This window comes from Elephantulus edwardii, unplaced genomic scaffold (assembly GCF_000299155.1).
Source record: "Elephantulus edwardii isolate Elephantulus edwardi_28Jun2011 unplaced genomic scaffold, EleEdw1.0 scaffold00109, whole genome shotgun sequence".
NCBI lineage: Eukaryota > Metazoa > Chordata > Mammalia > Macroscelidea > Macroscelididae > Elephantulus > Elephantulus edwardii.
The window spans coordinates 3,042,881-3,060,415 of NW_006399859.1; the positions used below are offsets into that span (position 1 = coordinate 3,042,881).

The 17,535-nt window shown below is 41.2% G+C and overlaps 1 protein-coding gene across 2 annotated transcripts in view; it reads right to left on the reverse strand.

Moving 5' to 3' along the window:
* NELL1 (NEL-like 1 (chicken)) overlaps positions 1-17,535 on the reverse strand; it is a 1,108,018-nt gene that overhangs the window by 932,400 nt on the left and 158,083 nt on the right. For both annotated transcript variants that reach the window (XM_006892008.1, XM_006892009.1), the window contains exon 4: positions 9,504-9,674. In XM_006892008.1, the coding sequence (XP_006892070.1) occupies positions 9,504-9,674 (171 nt within the window). The remainder of the gene's footprint in view (positions 1-9,503; positions 9,675-17,535) is intronic.

The following is a 17,535-nucleotide window of genomic DNA, read 5'->3' on the forward strand; positions in this document are numbered from 1 at the left end:
GGGGGAGAGAATAGTCTATAAGTATTATATTTTAGGGCATTTTTTTTATCGTAGGAGTATGCAATGAGGGTTGCAGAGTGGATTATATTTGGGGGTAGGGGGTGGGTTTTGGGGAGGTGCGGGGGGGGGATTGTGTACCAATGAGTGAGTTTTTCTTTTGCTTTTCATGTGTTCTTTTTATACAGCGCAACTACCCATCATCTGCTTGCTGCAGTGCACTTTCCTATCTTGTAATTCAGGAAGCTCCCAAGGCCTTTATGGTCAGGGTAGGTTGTATGCCCCACCATACATGCTGTCTACTGCCAAAAGCCTGGAACATAATGTTTGGGCAGGGGTGTGGGGATGGAGAGGACACAAGATACAAAGAACAAGAGACCAATATTGTTTGACATCCAAAAATGCATATTCAGCATCTGTCTCAGCAGGGTGGGAGGCAGGTGATAGAAAAATACAGTGGACAGCAAGAGAAAGCCAATTGCTGCTCTTTGCTCACCAGCTGCACACTGCTCCATCATCCTCCTGTTCATTCCTCCACTACTCAAGTGGCCTAATGAAGAAGGTAGGCTGAGATGCTCTCCAAGGTCCTGAAGACCAAGATGCACATCATGAACCACTTTGATGAGGCAGACTAAGTATAAGGAAAAGAAAGAATCATAAAGTGATAGGTAGAAGGGCAGGGATGAATGAAGACTGAGAAACCATCTGGTCTTGGGCTTCACTGCATACTTAGGGAGCTAACGTTCAGAGATACATGCCAGTTTGTGGGACTGTAGTGGCTTATACTGTGCCACGATCATGCAAGGAACACAAACTGCTGTTCTACAGCACATTGCTGCAGTCACTGTATCAGTTCATCTAACTGACAGTTCTCTTCTCCTTCAGTGATTCTTCACTCTCCCTGGCTCACAACACGCCTAAAGTATATGAGGTGAAATACCACCAGCTTTGCATCTAAGGATCACCCTGGTTGCACTTCTTCTAAGAAATATTTTTTAGTTGTTGTTTTTTGGTCTGCCATGGTGTATTTTAAACTTTTTAATGTATTTTTCACTTATAGTTGTGTTCTTTGGCATTAATGTTTGGTAAGCAAATTTGAATAACAGTATTATTAATAAGTCTTCATGGTGTGTATATGGATATTATCCTATCTCTGACAGCATTGTACTGAAGGATAGGTCTCAAAATACCCTCTTTTTACAATGACTGTGGTACCATTCCTCTTCAATGTGTATTTTCACCATAGTAGACCATATAATTATTTGATGCAAAATGGCCAACAGCAGTCCATTTCAGCACATGAGTGTCTAGGATCTCAATATGTATGTATTCCATTTCACTTCTGACAACTTCCAATTTTCCTAAATTCTTACTTAGTATATTCCATGTTCCAATCAATTAATGGATATGTACAAATATTCTTCTTCATTTTTAATTACGATTGTCAGCAAATCTGCATATTTTTTTGCTCCAAAGTTTTACTCCATCTATGTCATTAATGTATGCTCTACATTAAGATGGTAGCTCTTCCTTGGACATATTTCTATAGCCTTCCATTCTGAGGCCTCATCTTCCAGAACATGAGACAATGTTCAGATACTATTGATAGGGCTTTAGTTGTTTGAGAAGTAGATGACCAGTCTTGTTTCTTAGCTAGTCTATCTTAGTCTGGTAGCTCCACCGAAACCTGCTGAAATGTATGCCATTGTTGTTGTTGTTGTTGTTATGTGCTGTCAAGTCATCTGACTCATAGCGACCCTATGTACAACAGCTCTGAACCCTGTCCTATCCTGAGCCAATCTCATTGACTCCAACAAACCTACTCCCATTGCCCCAGTTACCGAATCAATCCATCTCATCTGAGGTTTTTCTCTCCTGACCCTGTTGGTATTTGAAATATTAGTAATATAACTTCCAGCATCAAAGCAACAGATAAGCCTCCACAGTGTGACAAACTGATGGCTGACTGGTAGAGAGTCCTCTGTGAGCACAAGAAATAGGGAAATTATTCCCAGTAGCTTCTCTTTTTCAGTCTTCCATACCTAACTCTCTCTACCAGGAATCCAACAATCTATCATACACTTCCTCACAGAATATTACTTAGCTTTTCACACATTAATGGCCTGTTTTTCAAGCTCACTTGTCATCACTTCCTAGTCAGTTGGTCTGGAGCTGAGAAGTTAGTTAGATACAAGGCATATGCTGACTTCCCAATTTTATTTTAATTCATTTTGATAGTGATTTATGTGCCATTGTTTTTGGTTAGTGGAGAATAAGCCACCCCAAGAACTAAGAGGTTGGGAATCTATGTCTGGCTTTCTTAGCAATTATAGCCTTTGATAGTCACAGCCTCAGTTCTCCCTCCAAGTCATAGTGAAAATGTTTCTATAAAACCAATATACTACATTATACGTGGGGCTTAACTATCTTAAGGAATGTGAATTCTAGTAAGAAGATGTTTGTAAATACTTTAGGAGGGCTCTGGAAGGAAGATACCATGTCAACGCATTAGGTAAAAGCTGTATCTATAAACAGATGCTCTTACCCTGACATTACTCTGAAATATGTGGAGTACTGAATTCCTGTCTTGTCTCATGATTCAGGGAATGTTTAGTTTTTGTTTCTGAATCCTCTCCAAGATCAAAGATGTGTGTATGTGCACACTGGATGTGCTCTACATATCTTTATGTGCTATAGATAAATCCGAGTATACAGGAGAGCAAACAAGCAGTAAACGTTATGAAAAATTTTATATGTAATCTGACATATTGAGGAAAAGAGTCCCCGTGTCTAGGAGCTCAGGACTGTCATCTCTAGGGACAGCAGAGCCAATTGGCTTAACATGATCTACAAAGATAGAGTTCTACATTCTACTTTGGTGAGTAGGAACTGGAGTCTTAACGGTTTGAAAGCAGCAATGTAAGGTGCAAGTATTAGTTTCTTCCCATCTGGAGAAAAGAAGAGTGAACAAATTGTCCAATAGAAATAACAGATCATAAGAACTTCAGACTGCAAGACCCTAAGATCAGAAAAATGGTGTCCAACTTCTGATCCCTCTGACAAAAATATCACTGTGTAGTCCAAGTCAGGAATACAACTTTAAAAGAAGGATGAATTGAAACTCACAGCATAGTCCAGAAGTGGTAAGAGTACTTGTTCTAATGTAGGCATTGTAAACAATGTCACAAAGCAAAATGTTTATGAATTGTTGAATAGATAACTGATTTTCTCTTTAAATACTCACTCAAATGACAATTTAAAAAATTACAAATTGGAAGGCTTTGTAATAAATAAATAAATAGCGTGTCTGAAAAGAAAAATCTAATCATGCTAAATAAGTATAATTGCAGAATTACCTCCCTGTTAGGATGACTACTGGGATTCCATTGTGTGTGGGGTACACAAACACACCCTTGTGAAACTCTAAACAAATGAAATGAGAGCTCAGAGCTTTGTTAGAAAGAATACACTATGCTTAAGGGATCAACTTTTCTAGTAGTGGCTCAACAAGAATTTGGCTTAAGATAGAACAATTGAATAATGCAGAAAGTACTGGACCAAAAATAAATGGATGTACATTAATGAAAAACACGGCTGAGCCCAACTATTAGCTGCTGAGAAGCTTCATTCCACCTTCGCTCCGTGAGCAGGATGCTAGGAGTGAATTCTCCGTCCTCTCCTCTGCTCGGTTGCTATTATGTGTTATCAAATCAGCCTGCTCTGAGGACTTCAGTACGAATCCCTGTTTCCTCTGATTTCCATGTCCCAAGGCCAGTCACTGAAAGATGCTGTTGTCATTATTAAAATATTATTAAACTTAAACATTATTTCATAAACATGCCATGAATTTCTTAATTGAAGGTCTCTCCTTTGTTTGTATCTCCTACAGAGGTACATTAATTTTATAAGTTTGCTATTGGTAATGGGGACAGACTGCCCACCAGGGGAGCTGAGAGCAGGGCAGGGGAATCTGAGAAAGCTTGTTCAAATTTCATTACAGGCTTTGTGGTTGTTGTTATATGCTTTTAAGTAGGAATCAGCTTAGCTGCTGCCCTCCAACAGAGTTTTCAGAGGCTGTAAATTGCAGAGGAGGAGACTGCCCCTGCCCATCTTTCTCCAGCAGAGCAGCTAATGGATTTGAACTGTATGTCTTCAGGTTAGCAGCACAATTCCTTACCACTAGGCCACCAGAGCTTCTTGGGCTTTGCTCTTAATATACAGGCCACTGGAGAAAAGCCAAGGCAGCTGAGATGATCTGGATCACCACCCAACTGAACTGTTCCTCTTAAGTTTCTAGCTTGAGGTAACCTGCTACCCACACACTGGCAGTTTCTAACAAGGAGCAGCTAAACAGCTGAAGCAAGGAGAATGAGAAGTGTAAGTCTGTAGCACGCAGAAAGTGTTAAACTACTAAAATAGCAGCCACTTTTCTTGTGACAATTTGTGCAATTAGTCTGGAAAAGCTGTTTCTCAATTCTAACCTACAAAAAAGTTAAAAATCTTGTGATTTCTGGATTCCTCAGAGCAATGGAACTGCCTGGAAAATCATCTCTTCCTGAGCTCAGACTCTTTTTGGTCCTTGTACCTCTCTTCTTTAGGGACTGTCTCTCCCCCAGGAACTGCCCCTGCTGTGGTTTTGAGATTGTTCTGGGAAGTATACTTCATTAACACAGTGGAAAGGTGGGAGCTTGAGCTCTAAGCTTATTTTAGAATGTAGCTTAAATCTAGTTAACTACCTTCTATGAGCCTTTCTGTTTTCACATATAAGATGTGGCCCTAATAAACTCTCGAAATAGCTACGCTGTATTTTAAAGTAATTATTTAAAAAAAAGAAAGAAAAGATTGTACAGTCCATTCACTAGTTTGTAATAGATGCTCAACAAAAGTAGGTCACTTTTTTCACATCAACACTACGCATCTGATGCCTTAGTGGTAAGTAGTTGCACTGCCAACCCAAAGGTACATGGTTTGAATCGACCAGCTGCTTCTTAGGAGAAAAGTGTGTAATCTCCCCTTGTGTAATGTACTGCCATTACACATTACACTGTTATAAGCCCACTGGAGGGAGATAAGCTGTAAGTCAGTTCTGATTGGATGGCAAATAACAATAATATCAACAGTTAGAATCAGGGAGCTCTGGTGGCCTAGTGGTAAGAAGCTACCCTATAATCCCAAAGGCTCACATTTCTAATCCACCAGCTGCAATGCAGGGAAAAGGATGGGCAATCTCCTCCTATGTGATTTACTGCCTCTGAAAACCTGTCAGAGAGGTGGTCACCTATGGGTTGGTTCCAACTGGATGGTACTCAGCACCACCAACAAAACAAAAGGCACAGGTTGTCAGGTGACACCACGAGGACTATGACTCATTTGAACAACAGATCTGATTCTTGCCCTGTCCTGCACCATCCTAATGACCCTGATATGCTAGAGCCCATCGTAACAGTCACCGTGACACAAAATAAAGTGTAAAAAAAGCAGCAAGCCTCTCACACACATCAGGTTCCTGGATTTTCCTCATGTTTCAAATGTAGCACCAGTGGTTCCCACTGGACACGATGGCCCAGTAGTTAGAACAAAAAAATATCACCTCATTGCCATCAAGTTAGAACCAACTCATAGCAGACACCCCTGCAGGTTTTCAGAGGCTATAAATCACACAGAAGGAGACTGCCCATCTTTCTCCCAAGGAGCAGCTGGCGAATTCCACCCACTGGCAACAGAATGCTTTACTCACCCTTCACCCACCAGAGTTCCTTAACCAGTAGTCAGAAGCAGGTACTTAGGAGTCAGGGTGAAGTTTAAATCATAGATAGCACTGCCACTTATTAGCAGCAGAATAGAACCCAATTCCCTCATCTGAAAAAGATAAAAATAACAGCATGACTATGGAATGAACAGGTGAAAGTGGTTAACAGTATTCCTCGGACAGCTGAGACTCAGTATATTAATATTAACTCTCAACTCTCACCATCCTTGTCATCATCTAATCAGCAAGACTCTACTGGGTGAGGGGTTGAGAAAAACAAGGTAGCATAACTAAGAATGCAAGGGATAGAAAACAAAGAATCCTGACACAGTGTGGCATGCATAGCTTAGAGAGTGAAATTCACTTTCTGGTGAATGACCTAGATAGGAAGTGGTAGACCAACTTTTTTATATAGCAGAGCCTTTACCACTCTAAAACCAGTCTGTTAAAACTTCCTGGAAGAAAAGCTATGAAGACGTTTCTTTTGTGCAATCAGTATCTTTCTGTTCTAAAATATTTCCTATGTCTTCTTGGGAGCTTGCTTCAGGTACTTGGTTATTCAATCCCCCTCCTTCACCCTGTTTTTGTGCCAGTGTTCCATCTTTTCTCCAATCAGCTCCCCCTCTATCTAAACAAGCTTTAAAATGTCACTCCATGACCAAGCGGACAGATAACAACTATGTAGGGAACTTTTCAAAAAATTAGATTCTTAAATTCTAAGGAATCTATCTGATCAAGTAAGTCAGAGACAAGGTTTGGTCACCTGTACTTTTTAGAAAGTTCTCCAGAACATGTTTATGTGTAGTTGTTCTTATATGCTGTCAAGTGAGAACCAACTCATAACTGGCCCTCCAACGGGTTTTCAGAGGCTATAAATCACATAGTAGGAGACAGCATATCTTTCTCCTGAAGGCCAACTGGTGGATTTGAATTCTGTACCTTTGAGTTGGCAGTGCAACTCCTTACCCCTAAGCCACTAGTAGTTAGGGAATCATATTTCTGAACTTTCCCTAAAGCTTTGTCCCTCCTGAGGTCAGGTCTTTGAGGACTTTTCTTTCTCCTGACTCATCTTTTAAAAATCTCAAGAGTAATCCAGGACTGAGCATTATGCTGACTGAACTAACTCAGTCCCACAAGGATAAATATTGTGTAAATCCATTATTGCAGAATGAGTGCAAGGATCCAAGAGGGGTGGGAGAGGCTGGAAGCAGAGGGATGAGGATGTGCAGGGGGAGGGGAAGGATTAATCATGGGGTTGTACAATTTGATGGGTGGGGATGTGAGGGAAATGGGAAGAGTTTGTTCTTGAAAACAATGGTTTTGAATTTTGTAAATAAACAAGTAGAAATTTTTTAAAAGATTAAAAAAAATTATATCACCTGGAACACTATTAGAAACAAAAACAAACCCGAGTAGTCCAGGACTATGAATCATTAAGTGATAATGATCTCTCCAGAGCTTATTATGCACAGCTGATGCACGCTATGCCTAAGCCAGAGTCAACACGTTCAGGAGGAATGGGAGGAGAACGTGGAGTCCATGAGCCTGAAGAATACTGTGTGCTCCAGATAGCCCAGGCTCTTGCCATCTTCCTGGAAGGCAGGACGCAGTGGCCACAAAGAATGCAAAATGATTGAAAAACAAGGACCTCATGAATTATTATACAAAATGGGTGATCCTGGAGGACATTATGCTGAGTGAATTATCTCAGTCACAAAAATACAAATATGGTATAATGCCACTGTTATAAAACAGGACTGACATGGGGGCTGGGGGAAAACTAAGAAAAGAGGGGATAAATAATCGACACAGCACTGAAACAGAAGAGGGAGAGAACTGTAAAAAAAGGAATATATGATTAGGTATGATTGGCATGACAAGAGTCCAGAATAAGAGCTACTTAGTAAACTAGTCTGAGGTGGGGCTAACTGTTTAACACTGAAAGAACTTTTTGCCCAAAGGCAAAAGTGATCTGTGAGGGGAGGGAGAGCAGGGAGGAAAATGTGCAACAATAAATGACTGGAAACCCAAGTTCTTTATAAGCTTTCATTAAAATCTCAATTAAATAAAATGCAAAATGGATGGAACTTTGAATGCAGAGTCAAAAAGGCACCAGATAGATATACAATAAATAACAACAAAAGCAAATACATATTAAACCATTAAGTGCCCCAAATCAAGCATCATATCACATACATCATGTATATTGTTTCATTTAACATTTACAATCTATGCATATGTATTAATATTATACTGTTTCCATTTTGAGGAGCCTTGGCACAACAATTAAGCACTCAGCTGCTAACCAAACGGTTGGCAATTGGTGATTCAGGAAAACTACAGCTGTGAAAACCCTATGGGGTATTTACACACCGTAAATACCAGGGCCCTTCCTCTCTCCTCCCTTTGGGTAGCACAGATGTGATGGAGGCAAAAAGGGAGCAGGAGGACTTTAGGAGGCAAGGAGGGAGCAAGAGTCCTATATGCCAGGGCACTTTACCTCTCGAACGGGACGATGAGTGCTGAGGGTGAAGTGACTACAGCAGCCATGTGTTAGATCTACTCATACTCAATCTGTGTCTCTAGGACAACAAGGCATTAGGATCGCCTAGAAAGTCTAGAGCTTGTGTCTAGACTCTTCAGACGTCTTTCACCACCACCCCCAAAATATGCAACACTTTTAGATCTATCCCACCAAAGGGTGTAAGGCTCATTTCCAAATGGCTGACCTTTATTTAACCTGAAATGTCAAGAACACTCAAGTATCCTCATCAGAAATGTATTCAAGAGTTGGCTGACCTTGGGCTGTCCCTCATCTTGGTGGGTTTTCGAGGAAAAACTATACTTAGCTGCTCTTTTCATTAGACTGGGCCCAAGAAAATGAATCCTACGGTTGAATAGCCATTTTCATTTTGAAGGCATTATTAAGAAGAACCAGGGTACTAGTTGAAATATAATAAACCCTTTGTCGTTGGATTCAGATCACTGTCCATGAGGATTTTCAGTGGGTTCTGGGGAGATCAAAATGCTCCCCATGGCTGCCATCACACAGCTGGACAGCCACAAATGGCCCAGTAGAGACCAATAGGACCTTTCTTCAGCTGTCAGTAAAGATGTCTCCAATGACAGACCTGTCATCCTATCCAACCCAACCCATAATCTCCTGTGAAATTCCTCCCAGACCCCACCATTAGGCCTGCTTCTAACAAGCTGAAAGGCTCACTCCTCTGAAGAGAATAGATTATATCAATTCCAAAGGATTCAAAGAGCAGGCTTTCTAAGAAGCATTCATTTGGAAAAGATATTTAAGCAATGCTGTGCTTGATGAAGTGAAACAGAATTAGCCGCATCAGTAGCACAGGCTTCTCAGATTCATTCTAAGGTAGCCTGGCTTATTCGCTCCCAAGTGGAATGAACTCAACAACAATATATCACAGTTAAAACTAGGATCACAGCTCCATGGAATTTCAGCCAGTGCCTGGAGTACCCCAAGGTGCACTTAATAGTCCCCAATCTGTAATCAACCTTTTGTACATTTATTCCTAATCATGGGATACTGTTTCATCTTAATGGATTGTTTTCTTAGCCTATTACAGTTGGTCATTTCAGCGTGCCTAATGGCCCATTCGGCGGGTTAAATTACAATTAGGATGCCCTGCTTTTTGTTTCTCAGTCAGGCTTGGAGGACTCGGATTTTTCCCTTTCCCTTGCTTAGTTTCAAGGACAAAATCACGAAAGATTAAAGGCCAAGACATACCTGTTGCAGTCAACATGGAGTAGGAGATGAGAGGCACTAACGGAAAGGGCGACCTTGTGCCACTGTCCATCCGCCATCCGGTACGGGAGTGCCTGTGTTCTTGGCTTCCCATTATGTATGTAGTGATATCGAATCTCGTCTCTCAGGCCACTGCTTTCCAGTTCAAAATAGCTGTTATGTAAAGTAAGAAAATGTTTTTAAATTTTACTCTTGGGTATCATGGCTATTCTCCATTCCCACGCACTTACTAATATATTTCTCAGAATCTGAAATTAACTAGCCATGGCCAAAAAGAGTCACAACCTGAAAAAAAGAATACTATATGGTGTTCACAATTTCTTGCTTTGCATCAAAGAGCTGAACAGAAGAAGAACTGATGCCTTTAAGTTGTGTTGCTGGAGAAGAGTTTTGAACATACCATGGACTGCCAAGAAGAGCAGAGAGGATTCATTACAAATTCTACTTAAACTATTTTAAAAAAATTGAAAAAGAAGGAACACTCCTAGCATCATTCCCCAATGCAAGCATAACTCCAATATCAAAACCAAGCAAAGATATTACCAAGAAAGAAAACTACCGACCAATATCTCTCATGAATATAGATGCAAAAAGCCTTAAAAAAAATTCTAGCCAATAGAAAACAAAAGTGCATCTAAAAAAGACTTCACCATGACCAAGTGGGATTCACAATTTGTACCGTTTCCTCCCTCCCCTCTCCCCAGTCCTCTTTGCAATGTCCTCTTACTCTGGACTGTTGTCATATGTATATTGCATAATTGTATATTCCTTTCAAACAGTTCTCTCCCTTGTCTGTTATAATACAGTGTTCATTATCTTTTCCACCCTTTTCCTAGTCTCCTGCCAACCACCCATGTCAGTTCTCTTCATAACAGTGGGGTTCTTCTTCAGTTCCTTGGTTAGTCACTTCAGCCTGTTTTCCCTTTGCTCCCATTTTCCCTTTTGTTTGCACTTTTTTGGTCAAAAGTCTTCTCTTTTCCTGCTGTCGTTTTGGGATTTTCCACTTTTGTAGGTGGCTTATGTGACAACCTCGCTGATCTCCTCTTGGGCAGCTCCTTCACTGCCCCTTCGGCCACTCTGACCTTCCTCTTGGCATCTTGGTTGCACGAAGGGCTTGTGCAGGGTGCCTGTGGGGCGAGGAGTGCACAGAGCCTTCACATAGACGGGTTGCTTGGCCACTGTCTCTCCACCTGCTGCCCAAGCTGCTGGGATCTTGTAGTATCTTTTATCCGTGGGGTGACTGGTAGGTTTAAACTACCAATATTTCAATTAGCAATTAAGTGCTTAGCTATTGCATTACCACGGCTCCTTCCTATTCAGTCAAATTAATTTTCCACTTAAATCAAACATGTGTGATCTGATGCAATGTACAGTAACACCATCACCTCCCTTGCCTAGGTTATGCATCTTAACAGCCAAATTATCCTTCTAACAACTAACACCATAGTTCTTTTATACATAATATTATGACAGTAAATTTGTCCCTCCCTAATTTGACATAAGTGAGGATTTTTATTATTATTTGCTTGCCTTTTAACTTAAACCCTTGCTGATACGTAGAAGATCCTACCCAGAATAAGTATAAATGAAATTTACAAAGCTTATCTTTTGGGTCCAAGTACAATCAGAGTTACTATGAACCGAAATAAAATTTCAGGGGGATATCAAACTCTTCCATGGTATATCAGGAAATAAAATCAAGTGAACAATTCAAAATAGCACAGGTAGCTCAAAATCAACCACATTGTATTTATTAAAGTGTTCACCACTTGCCCAAAACTGATACCAAGAGATATTATTTTGAGATTTATACATGTATGCTAGACTGGAGGGTTATAGATAATTAAAATGTAAAAGTGGCGGTGGCCATATCAGTGTGTTGTTTCTATATACAAGGAGAGACAAACAGCAAAAGTTCATTTTAAATGGTCTCAAGTACTAATTTATTAGTAAAAGTTGAAAACAGTATTAGGAAACAGTTTCTTTCTGAATCTCCCCTAAGAATACATGTTGCCTACTTCCGTTTAGGGAGTTTCAGTGGCATCATTCATAGAAAATTGCTGTAGTAGCCCAAAGCCTGGGCATCATGAGCAGTTCCAACCCACCCACAGCTCTGAGGGAGAAAGGGAGGCAGTCTCACCCCATTGTAATTGACACACACACATTGAGTGTGTCTCACACACTCAATGAAGAGTCACTGAATTAGAACTACCCCAACAGCAGTGAGTTACTCACCTCATTCAGGGTCTTCCTCTCCTTCTCTGACACTTTCATTGAGGGTAACCTGAGGAAGACCCTCAACGAGATGAACTGACAACCTGATTATAACAATGGGCTCAAGCATGTAGAGATCATAAGGATAGTACAGTATCTGACCTGTCATTCATCGGGTCAATATATGTTATAGTCAATTTGATGGCACATAACAAAGGCAATCATACTCCTAACATCTTAAATATTATCATATTCAAAGAGCTCAGCTGCTAACTGAAAGATCAGTGGTTCGAACCCACAGCTGTTGTGTAGAAGGATGCAGAAGTCAGCTTCCATAAAGATTTAAACTCAAACTGAATGCTATTGAGTCAGAACTGACTCACAGTTGATTTTCGTTTGTTTTCTGAGTCTGTAAAGTCAATGGGAGGAGGATGCCCATTTTTCTCCAAAGAACCGGTTGGTGGATTTGAACCTCTAGAAAAGCATGGCCCTTCAGTTAGCAGCTCAATTTCCTATAGCCCTGGGAACTCTATGGAGCAGGTCTACTCTGTCATACAAGATCGCTTTGAGTCATAATTGACCCAGAGCCAATGAGTTTGTGGTTTTGTTTGTTTACTTATATATTTGTATTGTAGGACAACTCTGAGCCTCAAGATGATTAAGTGGTTCATTCCAGAATTCATGTTCTTTTATTACACACTACCAATCCAAAAGCAGGCGGTTCCAATCCACCAGCTGCTCTATGGGAAAAGATGGGCAATCTCCTTCCATGTGGCTAACAGCCTTTGAAAACCTACTGGAGAGTCAGCCATAAGTCAACAGCAATGTATACATTCCTTTCTTTCTAAGTGCCATAAACATATGAGTCAGAGGGCAAGGTAGTTGACATGAGCTCACATCCCCACGCCAAGTTCTCGGGCTACCACACCCCTGCCAACTGAGGTGCCACTCTCCACTCCATGGGGAAAATTATCATTATGGAAAGAAATATCACAACCAGACATGCAGGAGTCTCTTGCCCTCTCCTAGACCTACCTGTCCTGACTGCTGGACTACCAAAGAGAAGCAGCTAAAAGCATGAGGCAGATAGACTCCGTCTCAGACCCATGCTGAAACCCATGCTCAAACATGCTGAAAGGGAGGTACAACTCTCAAACAAGTAGCATGGCAAAGTGCATCCACCTAGGAATAACGAGCTACGTTCCAATCTTAAAACTGCTGCTAATAAATCAAGTTTTTAGCAAATCATGCCTTTGTGTCTCAGTTTATCCTGACTATGAAATAAAGGGATCCAAAGAGCTCTGGGTTTACTTGAAACAGCTATAGGGTTCATTGAGAATGGAATAGTGTGACTAAGAGCCTTTTCAACTGGAGCCACTTCACTCTCATCTGTCACAGAAACTGGATTTTCAAGTGGATAAAAGTGATCCACTTGAAAAAACAGTTTTAAGTCACTAAACTAAATAATCACTAAGACCCAGCTTAAGTCTAATTCACTGTCACTGAGTCAATTCTGACTTATACATACAACAAAGCAAAACTGCCCCAAAGGCTTTAGATCTTTAGAGAAGCAAATTGCCACAGCCTTCTGCTGAAGAGCAACTGATGGGTTCAAACTTCTGACCTTCTAGTTGAAAGTCAAGCACTTTATCCATTGTGCCAAGAGAGCTCCTCTTGGCTCAAGTCTAAAGCTACATAGCACTTTGCCAACTGGAAAGTTTAAGAAGCTAAGTGGTTGGCTGATCTGTTACTTCCATTCTGCCCCTGATTTTTCTGTCAATAATCCTGGATAAAGTATCCAGGATCCTTAGCAGGCTGGAGAAGAGAGGACAGGAGATGGCAGATATAGCAGAGACAATTACAACCCCTGCCCTACCCTTCGCACTTTGGGACATAGTATTGTTGTTGTTGTTATGTGCCATCGAGTCGTTTGCGACTCATAGCAACCTTATGCACAACAGCCTTAAACCCTGCTCTATCCTGTGCCAATCGCATTGCCTCTGACACACCCATCCCGATTACCCCAGTCACCGAATCAATCCATCTCATAGAGGGTCTTCCCCTCCTGCGCCGTCCCTCCACCCTCGCAAGCATGATGTCCCTCTCCAAGGACCCGTCCCTCCTGGAACATGCCCAAAGTATGTCACACAAAGCCCCAGAATCCTTGCCTCCAAGGAGTAGCTTGGTTTAATCCTCTCCAGGATGAATCTGTTTGTTTTCTTGGAAGTCCATGGTACATTCAATACTCTTCTCCAGCACCACAGCTCAAAGGCATCAATTCTCCTTCTGTCCTCCCTAGTCATTGTCCAACTCTCTGATACATAACAAGTGATTGCAAAGACCATGGCCTGTATCAGGCGCACCTTAGTCTCCAGAGAGACACCATTGCTCTTGAGTACTTTAGGGACATAGTAGATTACAGTTTTCCAGTCCTCTTGTGTCTAGTGGAATCATGTGACTACTTGTCACCAGTTAAAATGAACAGAGATGCTGTGCATGGCCTCCAGGCCCAGGTAATTAAGAATGTCTTTTATCCTTTATCAGTTTAGTCATTTATCCTTTATGCATTTCAGCAGACTCAGCAGAGAACAATGAGACCTTAGTGGATGTGAAGCACCAAATGGAATAAGCATGGGCCTTAAAATCACAGCATCGAGCGGAGATCTCATTCCTCACACAGAGTAACAGCGAAGTGGGACGTATGAGAGAATAGGCCTCTACTGGTAATAACAGACTGAGAGTTGATGGATATAAGGCTCTCTAGACTCATGTACAAGACAAACAGGAACATGAAACAGAAAAGGGGGGAAAACCAGAAGTGGCCATGGACTCAAAGCAATGGCTAGTCTATAAATAGAAAGAAATGACAGGAGGCATGAACACAGCCATCTCCTGTCCTGCATATGACAGATAGCCTGCACTAGATGGCCTAATACTCTGACAGATTGTAGTTTCTAAAGATAGCTACAGTATTTCCAGTGTCACAATACTCAGTGTCACCCATCTCACAAGATAACACAACATTTGCACTGTCACATGCTCTTCTGTTATGGGGTCTTGGCACTCCCCCTCATTGAAAGACAGACTGAAGCCCCATTCCCTCAAATCTTGGGAAGGTTTGTCAGTGTTTAATGGCAAAAGTGGGGTTTTGGGGGGTTTTATTTTTGGTTTCCAAGACTAGATCCTACAGAGTTTCTATGTTGTTTTCTGACACAAACACTTGAAGCTCTGAGTCACCATGTCAGAAGTCCAACCACTGTGTGACCGCCATGCTGTGAGGAAGCACAGACACTGACAGAGCCTATGCAGGGGCTCTGGTCAACAGCTTCATCCGGGGTCCCAGCCAACAGCCAATGCAAACCATCAAACATGCAAGTGAGAACACTTCCAGACGGTTCCTCAGCTGAAGATGCAGAACAAACATGTAGAGCAGAGACAGCTGTTCCTTTTTGGTTCCATCCAAATTCCTGACCCACATAATCTGTGTACAGAATAAGATTAGGTATAAACTGAGGGAGTTTTGTCACCAAGTATTGTTGTTGTTGTTGTTGTTATGTGCCGTTGAGTTGCTTGCGACTCATAGCAACCTTATGTACAACAGCCCTAAAACCAGCTCTGTCCTGTGCCAATCTCACAGGCTCTGAAATACCCACCCCAATTACCCCAGTCACTGAATCAATCCACCTCATAGAGGGTCTTCCCCTTCTGCACTGTCCCTCCAACCTCCCGAGCATGATGTTCTTCTGCAAGGACCAGTCCCTCCTTGCCACATGTCCAAAGTATGTCCGAGGACGCCTCAGAATCCTTGCCTCCAAGGAACAGCCTGGTCTCACCCTCTCCAGGATGAACCTGTTTGTTTTCCTAGCAGTACATGGTACATTCAGTACTCTTCTCTAGAACCACAGCTCAAAGGCATCAATTCGGGGAGCTCTGGTGGCCTAGTGGCAGGAAGGTGTACTGCAATCCCAGAGAGGTACATGGTTCAAGTTCAAGAGATGCTCTGCCGGAGAAGGAGGGACAATTTCCTCCTGTACCTGTCAGATCTAATTTGATGGTACATGCACAAAAATTTTTTTAAAAGGCATCAATTTGCCTTCTATCTTCCCTAGGCATTGTCCAGCTCTCTGATGCATAGCAAGTGATTGCAAAGACCATGGCCTGTACCAGGTGCACCTTAGTCTCCAGAGTGACACCATTGCTCTTCAGTACTTTGGAGAGGTCTCTAACAGCAGACTTTCCCATCACAATACGTCCTTTAATTTCCTGGCTGCTGGTGCCAAGAACGTTGACTGTGGAGCCAAGCAAACTAAAGCTGTGAACAATCTCAGTCTCTTCACCATCCATCCTGATGCTCTCGGTATAAAGATCTTATCTTTAAACTTGAAACTTTGATTATTTACCTATTTATAACTGTACATTTTCTTCTAACTTATAAAACATGGAATTCTGCTCCAAAATGCAACTTAATATCAGCATTATACTTTATATGTAATACATATCTCATAATTCACTGCCATCAAGTTGAAACCAGCTCATAGCTGACCCTCCAATAGAATTCTGAGGCTTTACCTCACATCTGTAAATAGCCATCTTTCTCTTGTGGAACTTCTAAGAGACCTGAACCCCCAAGGAGTACCATCTGTGGGTTAGCAGCACAGCGCCCTGTGAACAACACCCCCAGAGCTCACATATAAGAACTTGAACTCACTGCCAAGGCAGTTTCCGCACCATAGAGGCCTTCCATTGAATTTCCGAGGCTGTAAATCTCAATGGGAAGAGATTGCCATTGTTCTCTGGAGGAGCTGATGGTGGACACAAACTGCGGGACACACATGGTAGTTAGGTGAGCAATGCAACTGCCTTTGCTGATTGATATCCACATCAATGCAAGCAAGACATAATGTCCCTAAACCTCATTTTCTTCCTCTATTAGAAAATAATACCTACATCACATGTTTCTTTTGAGGATAAAAAGAAAAGTTATACAATCTCTAAATCAACTCACAAAGAGCCGAGCATCCACTAGCAATTCCATATCATGTATGGAAATAAACAGCCTAGCAGAGGTAAGATGCTGCTAAAAATACTACATTCTTTCTTCTCTGGAAGAAGCCTTCCTCAGTTTTCTGGATTCTCTTGCTTAGTCTTGTCCTGGTAGTTTTATTATTTGTAGTTGAAAAGCTAAATATTAGTTTTATACTCAGTCCTCTTAGCAAATAACTAACAAGAAATTAATGGTAACAGCTATAACCAAGTACCTCTTTTGAAAAGAAAATATTCAGTATTTAATGAAATGAAAGAAATAAGGCTGCTTATATCTATCCAAACCTGTTTTATTGCAGTCTTTAAAATCCATGGTTAACTGCATGTTGTGTTTACTGAAGCAAGAGCTCATTTATAACATCCCAGATACTGAGAACTAAGAGAAAGGACACAGAACCTTGGAAAAGTTAAGGTACAAAAAAAATTTTTATTTACTGGGGCAAAGGAGTGAAAGGATCATTAGTTTTTCATGGCCAACCCCTCAAACTAAATAAAATAAAAATATTTATTAAGCAATCAAGCCTAAGGCAATAGCCATATGATTGCACTTTATCTTATATCTAAGATCTAGTCCTGAACCACCAGGAACTCATAATAAAATATTCATGAATATCACTATTTAAGAATTAGAAGGTAAAATAGCAGTAATGACAGTTAACATATATAGCACTTTCTATACACCTTCTAACCCGACAAGATAAAGACAGGCAGTCTTCTCTCATAAAGATTTACAGCCTCCCATTGAAGTCTATGGGGG